Genomic DNA, 14,249 nt, shown 5'->3' with positions numbered 1-14,249 from the left:
GTTTCTTCTCTTCGACACTTTGATAGAGTTGAGTTGTGAGAAGAGAATCAAGAAAGATAAGGTTGATGCACCATGTTATTGTGGTAAACCTCTTTTCTCCTTTTTGCCTTTATGAGGTTCCAAAGAGCTTTTCGGATTAGGAGCTTTCTTCCTATATAGTGGCAGTTCAGATTGCAAGGATAAGGAAGAAGGAGTTGCAGCTGCAATGAAGAAAAGGCCATCACTCAAGTATATGATGGAAAGCTCTTTGAAGACAGAGGTAATATCAGCAAGAGTTAAAATAAATATGAACTAGGGGGAAAATCTTTCTTAAACCTCTCATAGTCTCACATCCTCCAGCAGGTTCAACAACTTGAAAAAGCACTGCAACACAACAGTTCTTCTATCGATGATGCATCGTCTATTAGTTACATCCCAAAAGTAAGCTCTCTGTAAATTGTAACATATAACTTTGATTTCTTTTTCCATTGGCTCATTGAATCTTTTGATGTCAGTCAACCAAGGAACTAATAATGGAGATTGCAATGTTAGAGTTAGAGGTTGTGCATTTGGAACGATATCTTCTATCCATCTACCGGAGAGCATTTGAGCAACAAGCACCTAATGTACCAATCCTTGCTGTAGAAGATGAAATTGGGCAACCACTAGTTCCACAATCAGCACCATTTCCAGAAGCCGCTTCGCATGATCTCTCTTTTAGAGAAGTAGCATCAGCAGCAGCCCGATCCGGTGATATTAAACCACTGCAAAATTCTTCAAACTATTTAGCAAGTGAAGCTTGTAGGGTTCGAGGTCAAGCGAAGAACAGTGGCAGAATTCACCGCAGCCATTCATCTTGTTCAGCTAAAGGGATACCTTGTGCTCAAAATCTAGTTAAAGCTTTTGGGGCATGCCATACTCTACCACTGTCTTTCCTTGAAGTATGCAATCATACTAAACTCTCCTTACCAAGGACTTCAATTCTTTGTTTCCATATTTTCAGATTCTAAAAGATGATAACAAAGGAAAGTTCTCCTTAGTCTCTAACAGTTGTTCCCTTTTGGTTTATGGACAGCACCAACAGATCCTTAATTCAGGGGTAATGAGCCTTGCAGAACATCTCGGAACTACAATTGCTCATCACATTCCTGAGACACCAAACAGACTGTCAGAAGACATGGTTAGGTTAATGTGTGCCATCTATTGTAAACTTAAGGATCATCATGTTGGCCATCGCGGTATCTCATCTTCACCCACTTCATCCTTCTCATCAAGGACATCTTTCTCCCCCGTTATACCGGAGAATTGAGGAGCCCTTGTCATAAGAGGGATGCAATGGTTGATGCATGGTTTGACAATTCTAGATGCTCGGAAAGATTGAAGGAGCTAAGTGGACCATACAACATGATGGTAGAAGTGTTATCCTTTTGCAAGGCCAGTCGAAAGTGTAACGATATTGAAGAAATGCTACAGAAATATAAGTAAACCAATGCCTAGCTTATAATTTCTAATCAAACCTAGAATCTCAAATTTCTAATCAAATTTAGAACCGACTTGTTGGGTTTCAGATTGCTGGTCCAGAGAATAGAAACAGTTGATCTAAGAAGTATGAGCAATGAGGAAAAGATTGCATTCTGGATCAATATCCACAACTCAATGATGATGCATGTAAATCTCTGTCAGCCAATTCACTATCCATCTTTTATCTTCCAGAAATAAATTCTCATCTCCTCTTGCAATTGATAGCTGTATCTAGAGCATGGGGTTCCAGGAAGTAACATGAAAAAGGCTTCATTGGTCACCAAGGTAATCTAATAAGCATCAATATAAAGGAAGATATTTTTCTTTTGAACAGTTGATACTCTTCATCTCAGAATATGTACAATGTTGGCGGTCGAATGGTAAACGCGGATATCATACAGGGTTTCTTACTTGGATCTCATATGCATCCTCCTGGGCAGGTATTTATCACATTCTTAATCTCCTTTTTTTGCATGCTAATATGCTGAAATCTTTAGCTATAGCTCTATCGCTTGTTCATGCATTTTCTTGTCAAATACCAAAAGTTCCAAATCAATTAATTTCTCCTTGTAGTGGCTGAGGACATTACTCTCCTCAAGGGTAAAGATCAAAGACAGTGATGAATGGAAAGCCTATGCCATTCAAAGTCCTGAACCTCTAATTCGTTTCGCACTATGCTCAGGAAGCCATTCAGATCCCGCGGTAAAGTTTTTCACTCTTTTTTCTTCTTCATCTACTATAGACCCTCCACAATCCCTCTTTGTTGAGTTAGCTTGGTTGCTCTCTGCTGCAGGTTCGAGTGTACAATTCCAAGAGATTGTTCCAATTGCTGCAGGCTGCAAAGGTGGAGTACATCCATGCAACAGTAACGATTGGGAAGGGGCGCAAGCTCCTTGTGCCAAAGATCTTGGAATACTTCGGTAGGGACTCCAACTTATCCACTCAAGAACTAGTGGAGATGATCAAGTGCCATTTTCCTGAAAACTTAAGGTTTTTGGTCAACGCGCGCCAAGGAAGCAGTTCTCAGAAGTTCATTGAGTGGGTACCTCACAACTTCACTTTCAGATACTTGTTGCCTAGGGACCTTGTAAATCTCAAGTCTCATTAAGGACATTAAACATGCATTCAGGTGTATAAAATCCTATGTCAAATGTTGCTTTCCAATTAATGATCATTTTTGTTTCTGTTCATTTACTTTAATGATGAAATTGGTCATCTCCCCTAATAGGATTGCATTAACATTAAAACTAAAATACAAGAACAATTTAACAAGATCTTCTGTGTAAGTGGAGTCAAGGAGAAAATTCATGTCTATATAATATCAAAGTAAATGAACAATAAAAATCATTATGCACTCATTGTATAGAAAACCTCTCAATCCTTCATTAGTAGCACTCTTATTACTGATGAAGAAACAACACAAACCTAACCTCTCGTGCTCCTCCCCGGATAAAAAAATTTTCCTCAAAGGGAAGACTCTCTCTGCAATCAAATCAATATGATATATATCACTGCCAATGAACCCTCAAACATCTCCTAAGCTCTTAAAATATTTCATCAGCGAGAAAATTTACCACTCCCTTTTCATCCCAAATCCCACTAAAACCATGCTAAAATTAACACCAAATTTCTCTGAATAAGGTTTCTAGATACCTTGGGCTAGCAGGGCCCAACCTGAGGCTAATTTCTAGGTAACATGAACCTTGTCCAAGGACAAATCAGTATCCAATGTAACCTTTCCCCTTAATAAGCTGCTAATTTTGGATGGATCAATTGTTGGAATAATGATCCAAAATCATCATTTTAAATAAGCCCTATTTAATCTTGCTACCAAACCAAACTTCACCAAAATGATATAGCATGTTGCAAGAGAATAATGAACTAGTATGAGTAGGACCTGAAAATTACGAGTAGAGTACCTGGAACAGAGGCACAAGATACAAAATCCCAGTCATTTGCAATTCAATATCGAGGCATACAGTTCAAGTAATCTCGATAAGTTCCAGATACATAAACACATATCCCTATAATTTAGTTGCTAGCACACATAAAATCATAGCAATGTATCTATCATTCAGGGAGACAGATTCTTCAACAACAGATAACTAGTTGGCCGAATAACAGAAAGTAAGCAAATTTACTACATCAAAATAGAATACCCCATTTCATGATGTTTCTTTGGGTCACTTTGAATTCCATCTGTAAGCAAAGTATCAGACAGGATATCTGCACAATGTCAAAAAAGAGGAAAATTAAATGCAAGGTAATAACATGTACCAGTGGGATGCAGCAAAAAAAATATTGACAACTAATCATATATTGAAGCATTCTTTGCATTAAGAGCATCAAATCTAGATGATACAAATTCATCATTGTATTTAATGAGCTTGCTGAGACACAACAAACACTGAAAATTCACTAGATAGTAAAACAGTAAAATCCAGAAGATAACACTCAAGATATACCTGATTTGGCGTAAACGTAATGTGTAAAAGGAGGAAGTGGAATACAAAAAATAATTCTCATGTTGAAAGGAATCATCATTTCACAGTAGCCTTAAAATCGGCAAGGTTGTACTTGAGAACTACAAAGGTCTTTCAGTTGAAGGCCTATGCATTTCCTTGGCCAACTTTTGGATCATCCGGTTCCATCCACCTGATGCCTAGGACGATGCACTTGGAGTAGACAGTGAATCCATTTGGCAAGCCTTTTCCTCTACTATAAACAGCTAAACTATCGCTGGCTCTAAAAAAGCCTAAAAGTCTCTAATAAAATCAAACCTAAAAGCACATCCGAAATAGAACCTAAAAACGCATCCTAAGTTAGTCTTTAATAAAATCATAGATTTAGTCTTATATTAAATCACTTAAAATATCTTGAATCAAGCTTCAATTTTGATCAACTAACCTAGCACCAAAATTTAGTTAAGCTAACCTAGGGCACCAAAAGTCTGAGACAGCCTCATAATTTAAATATATCCTAGGAATGCCAAATTGTGCTAAAGAAATCTGAAAGAGCGCTAACAAGGTAATTATGGCAAAAAAGAAATTCCATTTGATAGGAGAGAGTACTTGTAATTTGCCATACCTATTGTAGTCAAACCAAATTTCCAAATTTGCTACTGTCATTTTCATTGTACAGATTGATTACTCCATTATTTGTTCATATGTATCTCCAGAGGTATGATTTGCCCAAGTATTATCTTATTGTGACAAAAGTAATCAGTATATTCTAAATCTGACAAACTAGCACCTTATTAAACCCAAAAGCAATGTGACTAATCAGCATATTTATTTACCTGTAATGTTTGATAAAACTCAGTTTGCATTGGAGGCTGGATGACAAGGAGCTGACAGAGTACTATCAGTTGGAAGACTGACCACATGATTCCCAGTGACCCCTTCATTATTCGATATTGCAGCTGAGTTGACTACAACATCAGGTAAAGCAAAAGCACTAGGATTGTTATCCCTTGTCTCTAGGAGATCTACCGTGTGTGTGCCTGTGTCAATTTGAGTATTTGGCTCTCTCCTAAATTCAGAAGTAAGATTAGCCACAGCGCTATTACGAGAGAAAAGCCTCTCTCTCCATCCTCGAGTACTCTTGGTGATAGACTCTTTGTACCTAGATGGTAGCAGAATACAACCATTTCAGTCCATCTCATCTTTGAGACTCTAAGAAGTATCAAGCAAAACGTAGCATACCTCATTGAGACAGCACTTAGACGAGATCGTAAGGATTCTGAGAAAGATTGAAAATCTGATGGTCCTGGTCTGTCTTGAAGGACTGGAACTGATTGGCTGGCATAGTCAAAGTGCAAATAGTGTCTATCATCATGATGTTTTACCACACAGGATACAAGAAAATATATGAAAACAAAATGTAATTGTATAGAGGACCTGCCGGTGGTACTAGGCCTGCTATGGTCGGGGCTGGTTTCTGATGCTATTGCATCATTCTGCTCGGCTTGGGTTGGAGTCGTGCGGGTTTCTTCTGTTGAGGCAGTTGGCTCATTTTCTTCTCGTTCAGAAGAGGAAGATTGATAGCCAACATAGGGTGCATTTGGATGTGGAGAAACGATAAGAAACTGTGGATGGCGATGAGATCCTGACCTACCACTATGCCCTCCTCTCCTGGAAATGTGGTGCAGCCTTCCCATTGTTGCAGCAGCAGCTAAGTGCTGCATTAAGCGCTCTTCAAATTCAGCATCACTTCCACTTCCTGGTAGCTGCAGTATTGATCAAAACGCTCATCATCTTCTATGGAAGGATAAAACTATGAAGTACTAACAAATCAACATGACTACCAACATGCTGCAATTCAAAATCTCCAAAAGTTGAATGATGGAAGATAGAGGTTCTTCTTGTTTGGTTTAGCCTAATGTTCCTCTCCCTTACTACAGCGTCAAGCAATTCCTGGCTGCAATGTTCAGCATTAAATAATGAGCTGAGGGTGTAGGATTTAAATTACTATAATAGATTTAGCAATAACCAAATGAAACCTTGCAGGATCCTTCAAAGAGATGGGCTGCCAACACATGGGGCACTGAGAACTTCTCTGGCACCTGCTTGCAAATTCTTGACATGAATACTACAATTCTACTAGTATGCATATTAGGAGCTTGTGTTGTTGTAAAGGAAGAAACTAAAGACATGAACACTAAAGATCATTGAGCAAACTTATTTCGTAATATGCAGCTTGACATAGAAACTATTACATGGGCAAATGCTAATAAAAAATATTGAATGCAACTTAATCTAGCTCACCGTAATAATTGAAAGTTACACCACTGAGAAACAACAACGACAAGTGCATTAATAATGACTAGAATCAGAAAAGAGATGGCACATGCCTTATTAGACGGAAACAGGATCATAGAATGCCTGCTTCCTTTGATCTTGATTTTACAAGCAGCAAGTATAACGTTTAAAATAATTGGTCCTTAGCATCAAATATACAACATTATTAACAAAAACGATGATTACCACTCAAGAATGCACTGGAGATGGAACTCGTGCTTGCAACCAGTAACCTACACGAGTAATAAAAGTAATGCAAAAAATGAGAGAAACAAAATAAATCCAGATTAGGGAACAGAATTGAAAATCTTATCCATTAACAAGAGGAACATGAAACCACATACTGTTGAAGGATCACTTTGGCAGAATTCTTCAAGACATATGCTGCAGGCATCGTCGCACGCATCTTGGATGCCCCCTTCCACAAAAGCCGCAGCTGACGACATATCCTTCTCCATCTTTGCGCCCTCCTCCATCCCTAAACCCTAAACCCTAAATCCGAGAAATTAACAAATCAAAAGAAGGAAAACCAATCAATAAGCAACAGGACCCAAATATTAGTGTACCAACCACTGAAACTATAGCAAAATCAATAAGCAACAGAAAAAAAGAGTCGGAAATAGATCAATATCAGAGATGGTGCCCTTAAAAAACACATCTTTATAATACAACTCGATCGGAAACAAACAAAGTCAAAGTAAAACCATGCGGCAATCGCTGACTCAGGAAAAGCTGGCATCTTCATGGACTGATCGCCACGATCCGTGCATAATCCTTGGAAACCGAGGGGAGAAAGCAGTACCTGGAAGGAACCGGCGACGATAGGGCGAATAGCGGCAGATGAGCTCGAATTGGGGAGACGAAGGTTCTCCCTGGTGCGTTCCTCGGCCGAAGGAGAATAAAGGAGGAGAAAGAAGAAGAGGAGGAGGAGATAAGCGCCTAATAATTGAGGAGACTTCTTCTCCGGCCTTGAATTTGACCAGGGAAGGGGATTCCATTTGCAGGAAGGAGCATCACCAGTGGTTTACGTGGTCAAAACGGCGGATTAACGAGAAATTAATGTCACTTAATTTGACTAAATATAAAATTAAAGAAAGATAAGTATGAACAAACTTGAAACAATCTAAAAAGTACAACGGTGTTCATTAGGTTGTTAAATACTTTTAATTAAAGATATTTGATGACGAATTAGTCAAATTGACTAACATTAGTGTTCAACAAATCCGCTCTTGGACGCGCCCGACTCTTCTCAGCACCAAACTCGAACGAGGTATTGAGAGGAATGAGCCGTGAAGCTGATTGAACCTGCACTCACTGCCACTATAAAAAAGAAGGTCAGGGGTTGCCTCGGCGCGACCACTCTAATGCTTAAGTTAGTTCGTGAGGGAGGAAGATGACAAGCAGAAAATAAAGAGAAAGTGAGGACGGTGAGAATGTCTCCCTTCCTCTTCTACGGAACTAACCTTATATATGGGTCTGGGGAGTCACGTCACCTCGTGAGTATGACGGAGGTCCCATCATCGATATGAATTTGTCAGAAGACATAGGATATTCAGTGTCCCATCATTGACTTATATTTGAGGGGTCATGTCATGTACATTTGTCAATGTATTGTCATGATTAGTTGCAGAGGTGTCAAGGGGACCTTTGTAACCGTATGTTGGAGGAAGTGGTTTTTAAGAAACAGGACAAGGAAAACCGAAGAGCCTCGACTCGGCTCGGGAGGGAGAATCCGCGTCAAGGCTTCAGGTCGGCTTTTGGAGTGAGAGCCAATGTAGAGCCGACTTGGTACAGGATATCCGTCTCCTTGAGGACTCGACTTGATCTGTGAGTTGACTCGGTTGATTTGCGAAGGACTTCCACTTGGTCTCCGTCGGTTTGCCTGACGTGCCTGACCCGGATCAAAGGATTCGGTCAGCTTGGAATTTGGTCAAGAGGGTTTGACTTGATTCGGAAGTCAATATGCCAGGGGATTCGGTTCGACTCGGGCTCTATGAATCACACTGAGTCAAAATCGAGAAGCTACTTTCGGACTTGACTAACTGCGACCTACTCCTCGCGACTCTAACAATTAGCTTTAATGGATTAACATTACTTCCAATAGAGCATTTTTTTTAATATTCTTAAAATGGCTCCTAATAAATATATTTCTCATTATATGAAATAATATTTCTCTATATTATTCTGAGGAGCTGCCGGAACTTCAAGTTCGAGCTTCAGCGAGTCCAAGCTCCGCTGCACGGCGGCGAGGCCCCAGTACCAACCGCCAGCGACCGCCAAATTCTGCTGTAGTCTTCACGACAGCGCCGTAAGAACGACCTGCACATATCCAACCGGAGCTTCAGCTCTTCACCGGTCAACGACGTGTTCAGCACGTCGCCGGAGTCAGAGCACCGCCTGACGGCGGAGAGGAGTAAGACGAAACAGAGCAGCCTGTCGACGGAGAAGAGGATTTATTCACTAGCATTCAGCTTTTTGATTAATTCGAAACGATCGACAAAGAGAAGGTTGGCACCTTTTTCCTCGGATTTGGACTGCACCAGCAAACACTTTAACACTTTATTCCTCGTGCAGAGTCGTACTTCAGTTCTGTTCAGTCACTTCACTTCACTTGGAAGAATCCATGGATCAGTGTCCTGCCAATCCTCTGCTTTCCTGCTTCCTTTAAAATGAACATTAAGAATTCACAATTCAGAAATCTTTTAGTATTCTTCTTCTTCCTCCTCCTCTGCCATTTTGTCTGGTTTTTTGTGCGTCGAACTTCACAAGACTCACCGTCGACGTGAACGATACAACGATCTGGAGTGCGTTTGGGGATGTTTGATCGGTTCGATGCGAGTTTGTTCCAGTTGCAGGAGACCGGAGGATTTTGGGGTGCACCAATATTCTTTGTTTACTGTCTTTCAAGCTCTTCTTGTATGAATATTGGAACTCGCTGCAAGCGCTATGTTTACTTCGGAGGATGGAAGAATTCTTCCCGGTTTCTTTGACGATTATACCCTTCGAGTTACCAGGCAAATTTAATGCCTATAATAATCATAATTCGTTGGACTTTTATGCGAAATTATATTTGGTCGACCTCTTTTTCCCACGCCTGCGTACCTGATCACGTCATCATACGTCATCACTTTTTATTGTGCCAAATATTAATGGACTTAAAATACGGAGGGTTTAATTGCAAGATGGGCAGATAAAGGGTGTATTTATTGTTGCAGAGGAGTCTGAGACGCTGTTCACTGGAGGAGGAGGAGGAAGAAGAAGAAGAAGGAGAGAAGATGATTACTTCGAGGGATTTCTACAACGTGATGACGGCGGTGGTGCCGCTCTACGTGGCCATGATCCTTGCATACGGGTCGGTGAAGTGGTGGGGGATCTTCACGCCGACGCAGTGCTCCGGCATCAACCGCTTCGTGGCGCTCTTCGCGGTGCCGCTGCTCTCCTTCCACTTCATCTCCGGCAACAACATCTACGCGATGAACCTCCGGTTCATCGCCGCGGACACGCTCCAGAAGCTGCTGGTTCTGGCGGCGCTAACCGCCTGGGGCCGTCTCAGCCGCCGCGGCCGGCTCGACTGGACCATCACCACCTTCTCCCTCTCGACCCTCCCCAACACCCTGGTCATGGGCATCCCCCTCCTCCGAGGCATGTACGGCGAAGCCTCCGGCACTCTCATGGTCCAGATCGTCGTGCTCCAGTGTATCATCTGGTACACCCTGATGCTGTTCCTCTTCGAGTACCGCGCCGCCAAGACCCTGATCGCCGACCAGTTCCCCGACACCGCAGGTGCCATCGCCTCCATCACCGTCGACTCCGATGTCGTGTCCCTCGACGGACGGGAAGTCCCTATCGAGACTGAAACCCGCCTCAAGGACGACGGCAGGTTCCACGTCACTGTCCGCCGATCCAACGCCTCCCGCTCCGACCTCAACTACCCGCGCCGCTCCGTCGGCGGTTTCTCCGTCACAACACCGCGCCCGTCCAACCTCACCAACGCGGAGATTTATTCCCTCCAGTCGTCGCGCAACCCCACGCCCCGCGGCTCCAGCTTCAACCACAACGACTTCTACGCCATGGCGGGAGGCCGGAGCTCCAACTTCGGGGCGGCAACGCCTCGGCCCTCCAACTACGACGAGTCTGAGCTCGGTGCGAAACCGCCGACGCGGTTTCAGTACCAACTTCCGGTGACCGCCCCTTACCCGACGCCGAATCCCACCGTCTTCGCGCCCGCACCCAAAAGGGCGGCCACTGGGCAGCCCAACCTCCTCAAAACAGAGGACGCCGGCAACAAGGACCTTCACATGTTCGTGTGGAGCTCCAGCGCGTCGCCGGTCTCCGACGTGTTCGGAAACGGCAAGGACTATGGTTTTCCGCCAGCAGTAGAGCACCAAGTCACCGTAGGAGTTTCTCCCTCAAAATGTATGCCAACTAACCTCGATTCCTACTCTATTTCACCATTAATCATTCGCAACTAATCTCAACTACTATTCTTGTTCCATATCAATCATCGGCAAGTAATTCGATTTCGTTTTAAAAATTGTAGTGGACGATCAGTATGCAGAGCGAGAGGAGTTCAGCTTCCCCAACAGGACGACGACTACTCTCGACATAGACGGAACAGCTCAGCCTCGCGAGGGAGGTGAGGAGAGAGCCAAAACGGAGGTGGCCGCAGGCAAAGAAGGCCTACGGGAAGTGACGTCCATGCCGCCAACGAGCGTCATGACGAGGTTGATCCTGATCATGGTGTGGCGAAAGCTTATCCGCAACCCCAACACCTACTCCAGCTTGATCGGCATCATCTGGTCTCTCGTCTGCTTCCGGTAACCAAAATTAACCAACTCCAATCAACTCCACCACGCACCAATCTTGCAAAGGCTGCAAACCGACGCAATTGGTCTGTCGTTGCAGGTGGAACTTCGAGATGCCAGTCATCATACTGAACTCCATCTCCATCCTCTCGGACGCCGGCCTCGGCATGGCCATGTTCAGCCTAGGTCAGTGTCCACGTGCCGCAGGAATAGTTTAATCCCTTTTTTAAACGCCCCGTTTCTTGTATTCTTCCCTTTCTTTACCGGCCGCTCGACGTCGGATAATTGCAGGTCTGTTCATGGCGCTGCAGCCGAGAATCATAGCGTGCGGGAACAAGGTCGCGGCCTACGCCATGGCCGTGAGGTTCCTGGTAGGCCCTGCTGTCATGGCCGTGGCTTCCTTGGTCATTGGCCTACGCGGCGTCCTCTTGCACATCGCCATTGTGCAGGTCCTCTCCTCGCCATGCTCCCACCCACATGCCTGCACGTTTTACCACTCCACGCTAACTTTATCTCTAACTTTCCTTCCGTATTGTTCTGTTCCATGGGCAGGCATCCCTGCCACAAGGCATTGTCCCCTTCGTGTTCGCAAAAGAGTACAACGTACACCCAGACATTCTCAGCACAGCGTGAGTAGTACAGCTTTACTGTCATTCTTAACTCCACCTCTCCCTTCTTGTCCCACTAACTCAAGCTCTTCTTCTTGCTTCAGAGTGATATTCGGGATGCTGATCGCTCTGCCCATAACTCTGGTTTACTACATCCTCCTGGGAATTTGACGACTGCAATCCATCGAGAATTTTTTTTTCGCTGTTGTTGTTAAATCGATCAACTATGAAATTAAATCCTAAGCTTTAATTCTCCCATTCTTTTGATGGCATCAATTGTATGCAAAGAGTGAAGCGAGTGAGCGAGTACAGGTGGTTTGACATCGACTGGTTTGGCGTATTATGAGACAGAGCTCATCTCCATTGACGACGCCCCTGCTAACTGCTAAATCTCGTGCTGTTGCAGCAACTCCTTCCTTGTATAACTAAATTTTGCATGAAATGGGGGATTCTGTCGAGGGAATCTCTAAGAAATTATGGCACGCAATCAGTTACTGCACTAAATCTAGCGCAGAGAGTGATTAGATTATGGGTTCGAACTATTTTATGCAAACTAATATTCTCATGTCGAAGCATGCATGCACACCACAAATAGTTAGAAAAGATTTCAGAGTAGGGATAAGGCGAGAAGCATGGGAGAGATGGGGACGCAGCGTTAATCAGTATTAAATACGACGACGACAGTTATACATATATATACATTATCAAGATTCAAGGGCAAATTGACAAGAGGATGGGCCACATTTTGTTTGGAAATGAAGCTTGTAGCTTGCAGAAACTTGTGGCGTTGGTCTCTGTTCATCCTCCATCGTTGAGGTCCTGGCAGCAAAGGCGATAGCGATCGAAAAAAGCCTCCTTCGCCATCGATATCAGAAAGGATACCGTGCAGACATCATATTTTCATGCTTGTTAGCTTGCTTAATTAGTTCGACAGAGAAAACAAATTTCTAAATATTAAAAAGATAAGATGCCTTCTAGTGTGGGACGATCACTGTGTTAATATAATTTATAATTGTTAGCTAGCTAGCCAGTAAACCTAAAGAACATGAGCGGTTGGTCTAATCAGTAAGCTTTTCTGAAACAGAGCTGGAAAGGTCAGTTCCTGCTTTTCAGTTAATTTATCACTAGTGCACTTAATTGTTGTCAGTAACAACAAACTGTACGATGAATTCATAGATTCTGACTCTGATGCCAAACGTTTATGGTTCTTCATTTTATTGAGCCATCATGCTTCTTCCGTGAAGAGGTTGGTCTGAACTCATTTAAGCAAAGAGGCGACGAGTAGCGAGCAGAAATGGAGGATGGTGATGGGCCTTTCGGCTTTATTTAAAGGGAGAATGAGCTGCAAGATGGGATTTTTTTTTCTTCTTCCTTTTTTTAATCAATGAGGTGAGATTGCAGTGGTGGTCTAATCATGGCGGTGGTGGGGAAGGGGTGCAACTGGTAAAAAGTGTCGAAAAGAGGGGAGGAAATGGGAGTGAGGAGCGAGGAGGAGGGGCACCTTTGTCGGCGTCGCGGCCGACCCGACAGCGGCAGGTGGCCGACATCGGAACAGAGCAGGAACAGAGAGCATTGGAGGCTGCTCCGCTCGGTGCATGGGCGGTGGCTCACCAGTCACCACCGCCGCCGCCGCCGCTGCTGCATATAAATGATGTACAAATGGCGACCGGATCCGCCATAGGCTCCGGCGACGATCGACTGACGTCTCTATCGCCCGGACAATGCTTTGAGGTGCAGCCAACGAACGGAGAGGAGGAAAGATACTGCGAGAGAAACTTTACGAGGTGGAGATTTTAAAGGCATGAAACGCTCTTCTTTTCTCGACAACTAGATATTGAAAATAATCACTGAAAAAGTGGTGAATTCCTTAAAGCAAAACATGCCCGACTAATCCAACTATAAATTTAAACTAATAATATTTATATATATATAATAAGTGTTATGGGTATGATGGTCTGGCCCACAAAGATTAGTCTTAGATAAGGACATGTCAATTTTATGGATATTATGATATGGTCCACAAAGATCAGTCTTAGATCGGAACACGTCAAACAAGCTAAGGGAGGTGTCCGAACACGTGGCACGGGCGGAGCAAGACTCGATTGTTGCGGTTGACTTGATCGGTTGACTGAACTTAATCGGACGCGATCCCTATTCAACCACTTATCTTGACCTATCTTATTTGATAGTTAAGTCCGTTGCCCCTACGCTCAAGCTGATCTTTTTCTTTTCGCCCGCTAAATCTGTTAGACTATCACAATCAAATCCAAGACCGCCACATCAGAGCCGCCAAGCAATTATGAGGCATGACAATGGAGCCATGAGAGGGCATTCCATTCATAACAATCGCGGATGATCGCGACAAGAAGATATTTTTCATACCCTGGTTGACAGCTCCTCTGATAAAATTATGGTGCAGATATTCTCCTTAATTATCAAAAGACGTCTCCTATGATAAAATATCTGCGCAAATATTCTCCGTAATGAACGACAAGATAAGCTGATATAATTCTCTCCTCTATTCGTATATATAATTC

At 43.3% G+C, this 14,249-nt stretch overlaps 2 protein-coding genes and 1 pseudogene across 2 annotated transcripts; 2 read left to right on the top strand and 1 right to left on the bottom strand.

Moving 5' to 3' along the window:
* The first annotated feature begins 205 nt into the window (after positions 1-205).
* LOC141836655 (uncharacterized) lies at positions 206-2,608 on the top strand (annotated as a pseudogene).
* Positions 2,609-3,435: 827 nt separating this feature from the next.
* On the bottom strand, positions 3,436-7,314 carry LOC141836656 (E3 ubiquitin-protein ligase RHF2A-like). The gene is made up of 9 exons (XM_074724165.1): positions 7,102-7,314; positions 6,644-6,791; positions 6,486-6,532; positions 6,002-6,064; positions 5,811-5,919; positions 5,400-5,728; positions 5,205-5,300; positions 4,799-5,124; positions 3,436-3,726 (listed from the first exon to the last, which is right to left on the bottom strand). Exons 2-8 carry the CDS (start codon positions 6,773-6,775, stop codon positions 4,818-4,820), a joined length of 1,083 nt encoding a protein of 360 aa, XP_074580266.1. The 5' UTR covers positions 6,776-6,791; positions 7,102-7,314; the 3' UTR covers positions 3,436-3,726; positions 4,799-4,817.
* A 2,234-nt stretch (positions 7,315-9,548) lies between these two features.
* Positions 9,549-12,049, top strand: LOC141836654 (putative auxin efflux carrier component 1c). Its single transcript, XM_074724163.1, has 6 exons — positions 9,549-10,715; positions 10,840-11,116; positions 11,205-11,290; positions 11,396-11,553; positions 11,657-11,733; positions 11,817-12,049. Exons 1-6 carry the CDS (start codon positions 9,575-9,577, stop codon positions 11,881-11,883), a joined length of 1,806 nt encoding a protein of 601 aa, XP_074580264.1. The 5' UTR covers positions 9,549-9,574; the 3' UTR covers positions 11,884-12,049.
* The last annotated feature ends 2,200 nt before the right edge of the window (positions 12,050-14,249 follow it).

Source organism: Curcuma longa, chromosome 10, assembly GCF_044706935.1.
Source record: "Curcuma longa cultivar G26 ecotype Majalengka, Jawa Barat chromosome 10, ITB_CL_G26_1.1, whole genome shotgun sequence".
NCBI lineage: Eukaryota > Viridiplantae > Streptophyta > Magnoliopsida > Zingiberales > Zingiberaceae > Curcuma > Curcuma longa.
Note: the sequence above shows the minus strand (reverse complement) of the source record. Positions and strands in the feature narration are given on the sequence as shown.

Bases quoted from the DNA above. Each gene is read 5' to 3' on its own strand.
- LOC141836656 (XM_074724165.1), bottom strand. From the start codon at position 6,775: ATGGAGGAGGGCGCAAAGATGGAGAAGGATATGTCGTCAGCTGCGGCT. The intron at 6,065-6,485 runs GTAATCATCGTT...ATTTGCAAGCAG, and splicing joins CTCCAGTGCATTCTTGAGTG to GTGCCAGAGAAGTTCTCAGT. The intron at 5,729-5,810 runs GTTGGTAGTCAT...TCAATACTGCAG, and splicing joins GAGATTTTGAATTGCAGCAT to CTACCAGGAAGTGGAAGTGA.
- LOC141836654 (XM_074724163.1), top strand. From the start codon at position 9,575: ATGATTACTTCGAGGGATTTCTACAACGTGATGACGGCGGTGGTGCCG. The intron at 11,117-11,204 runs GTAACCAAAATT...CTGTCGTTGCAG, and splicing joins TGGTCTCTCGTCTGCTTCCG to GTGGAACTTCGAGATGCCAG. The intron at 11,291-11,395 runs GTCAGTGTCCAC...GGATAATTGCAG, and splicing joins CATGGCCATGTTCAGCCTAG to GTCTGTTCATGGCGCTGCAG.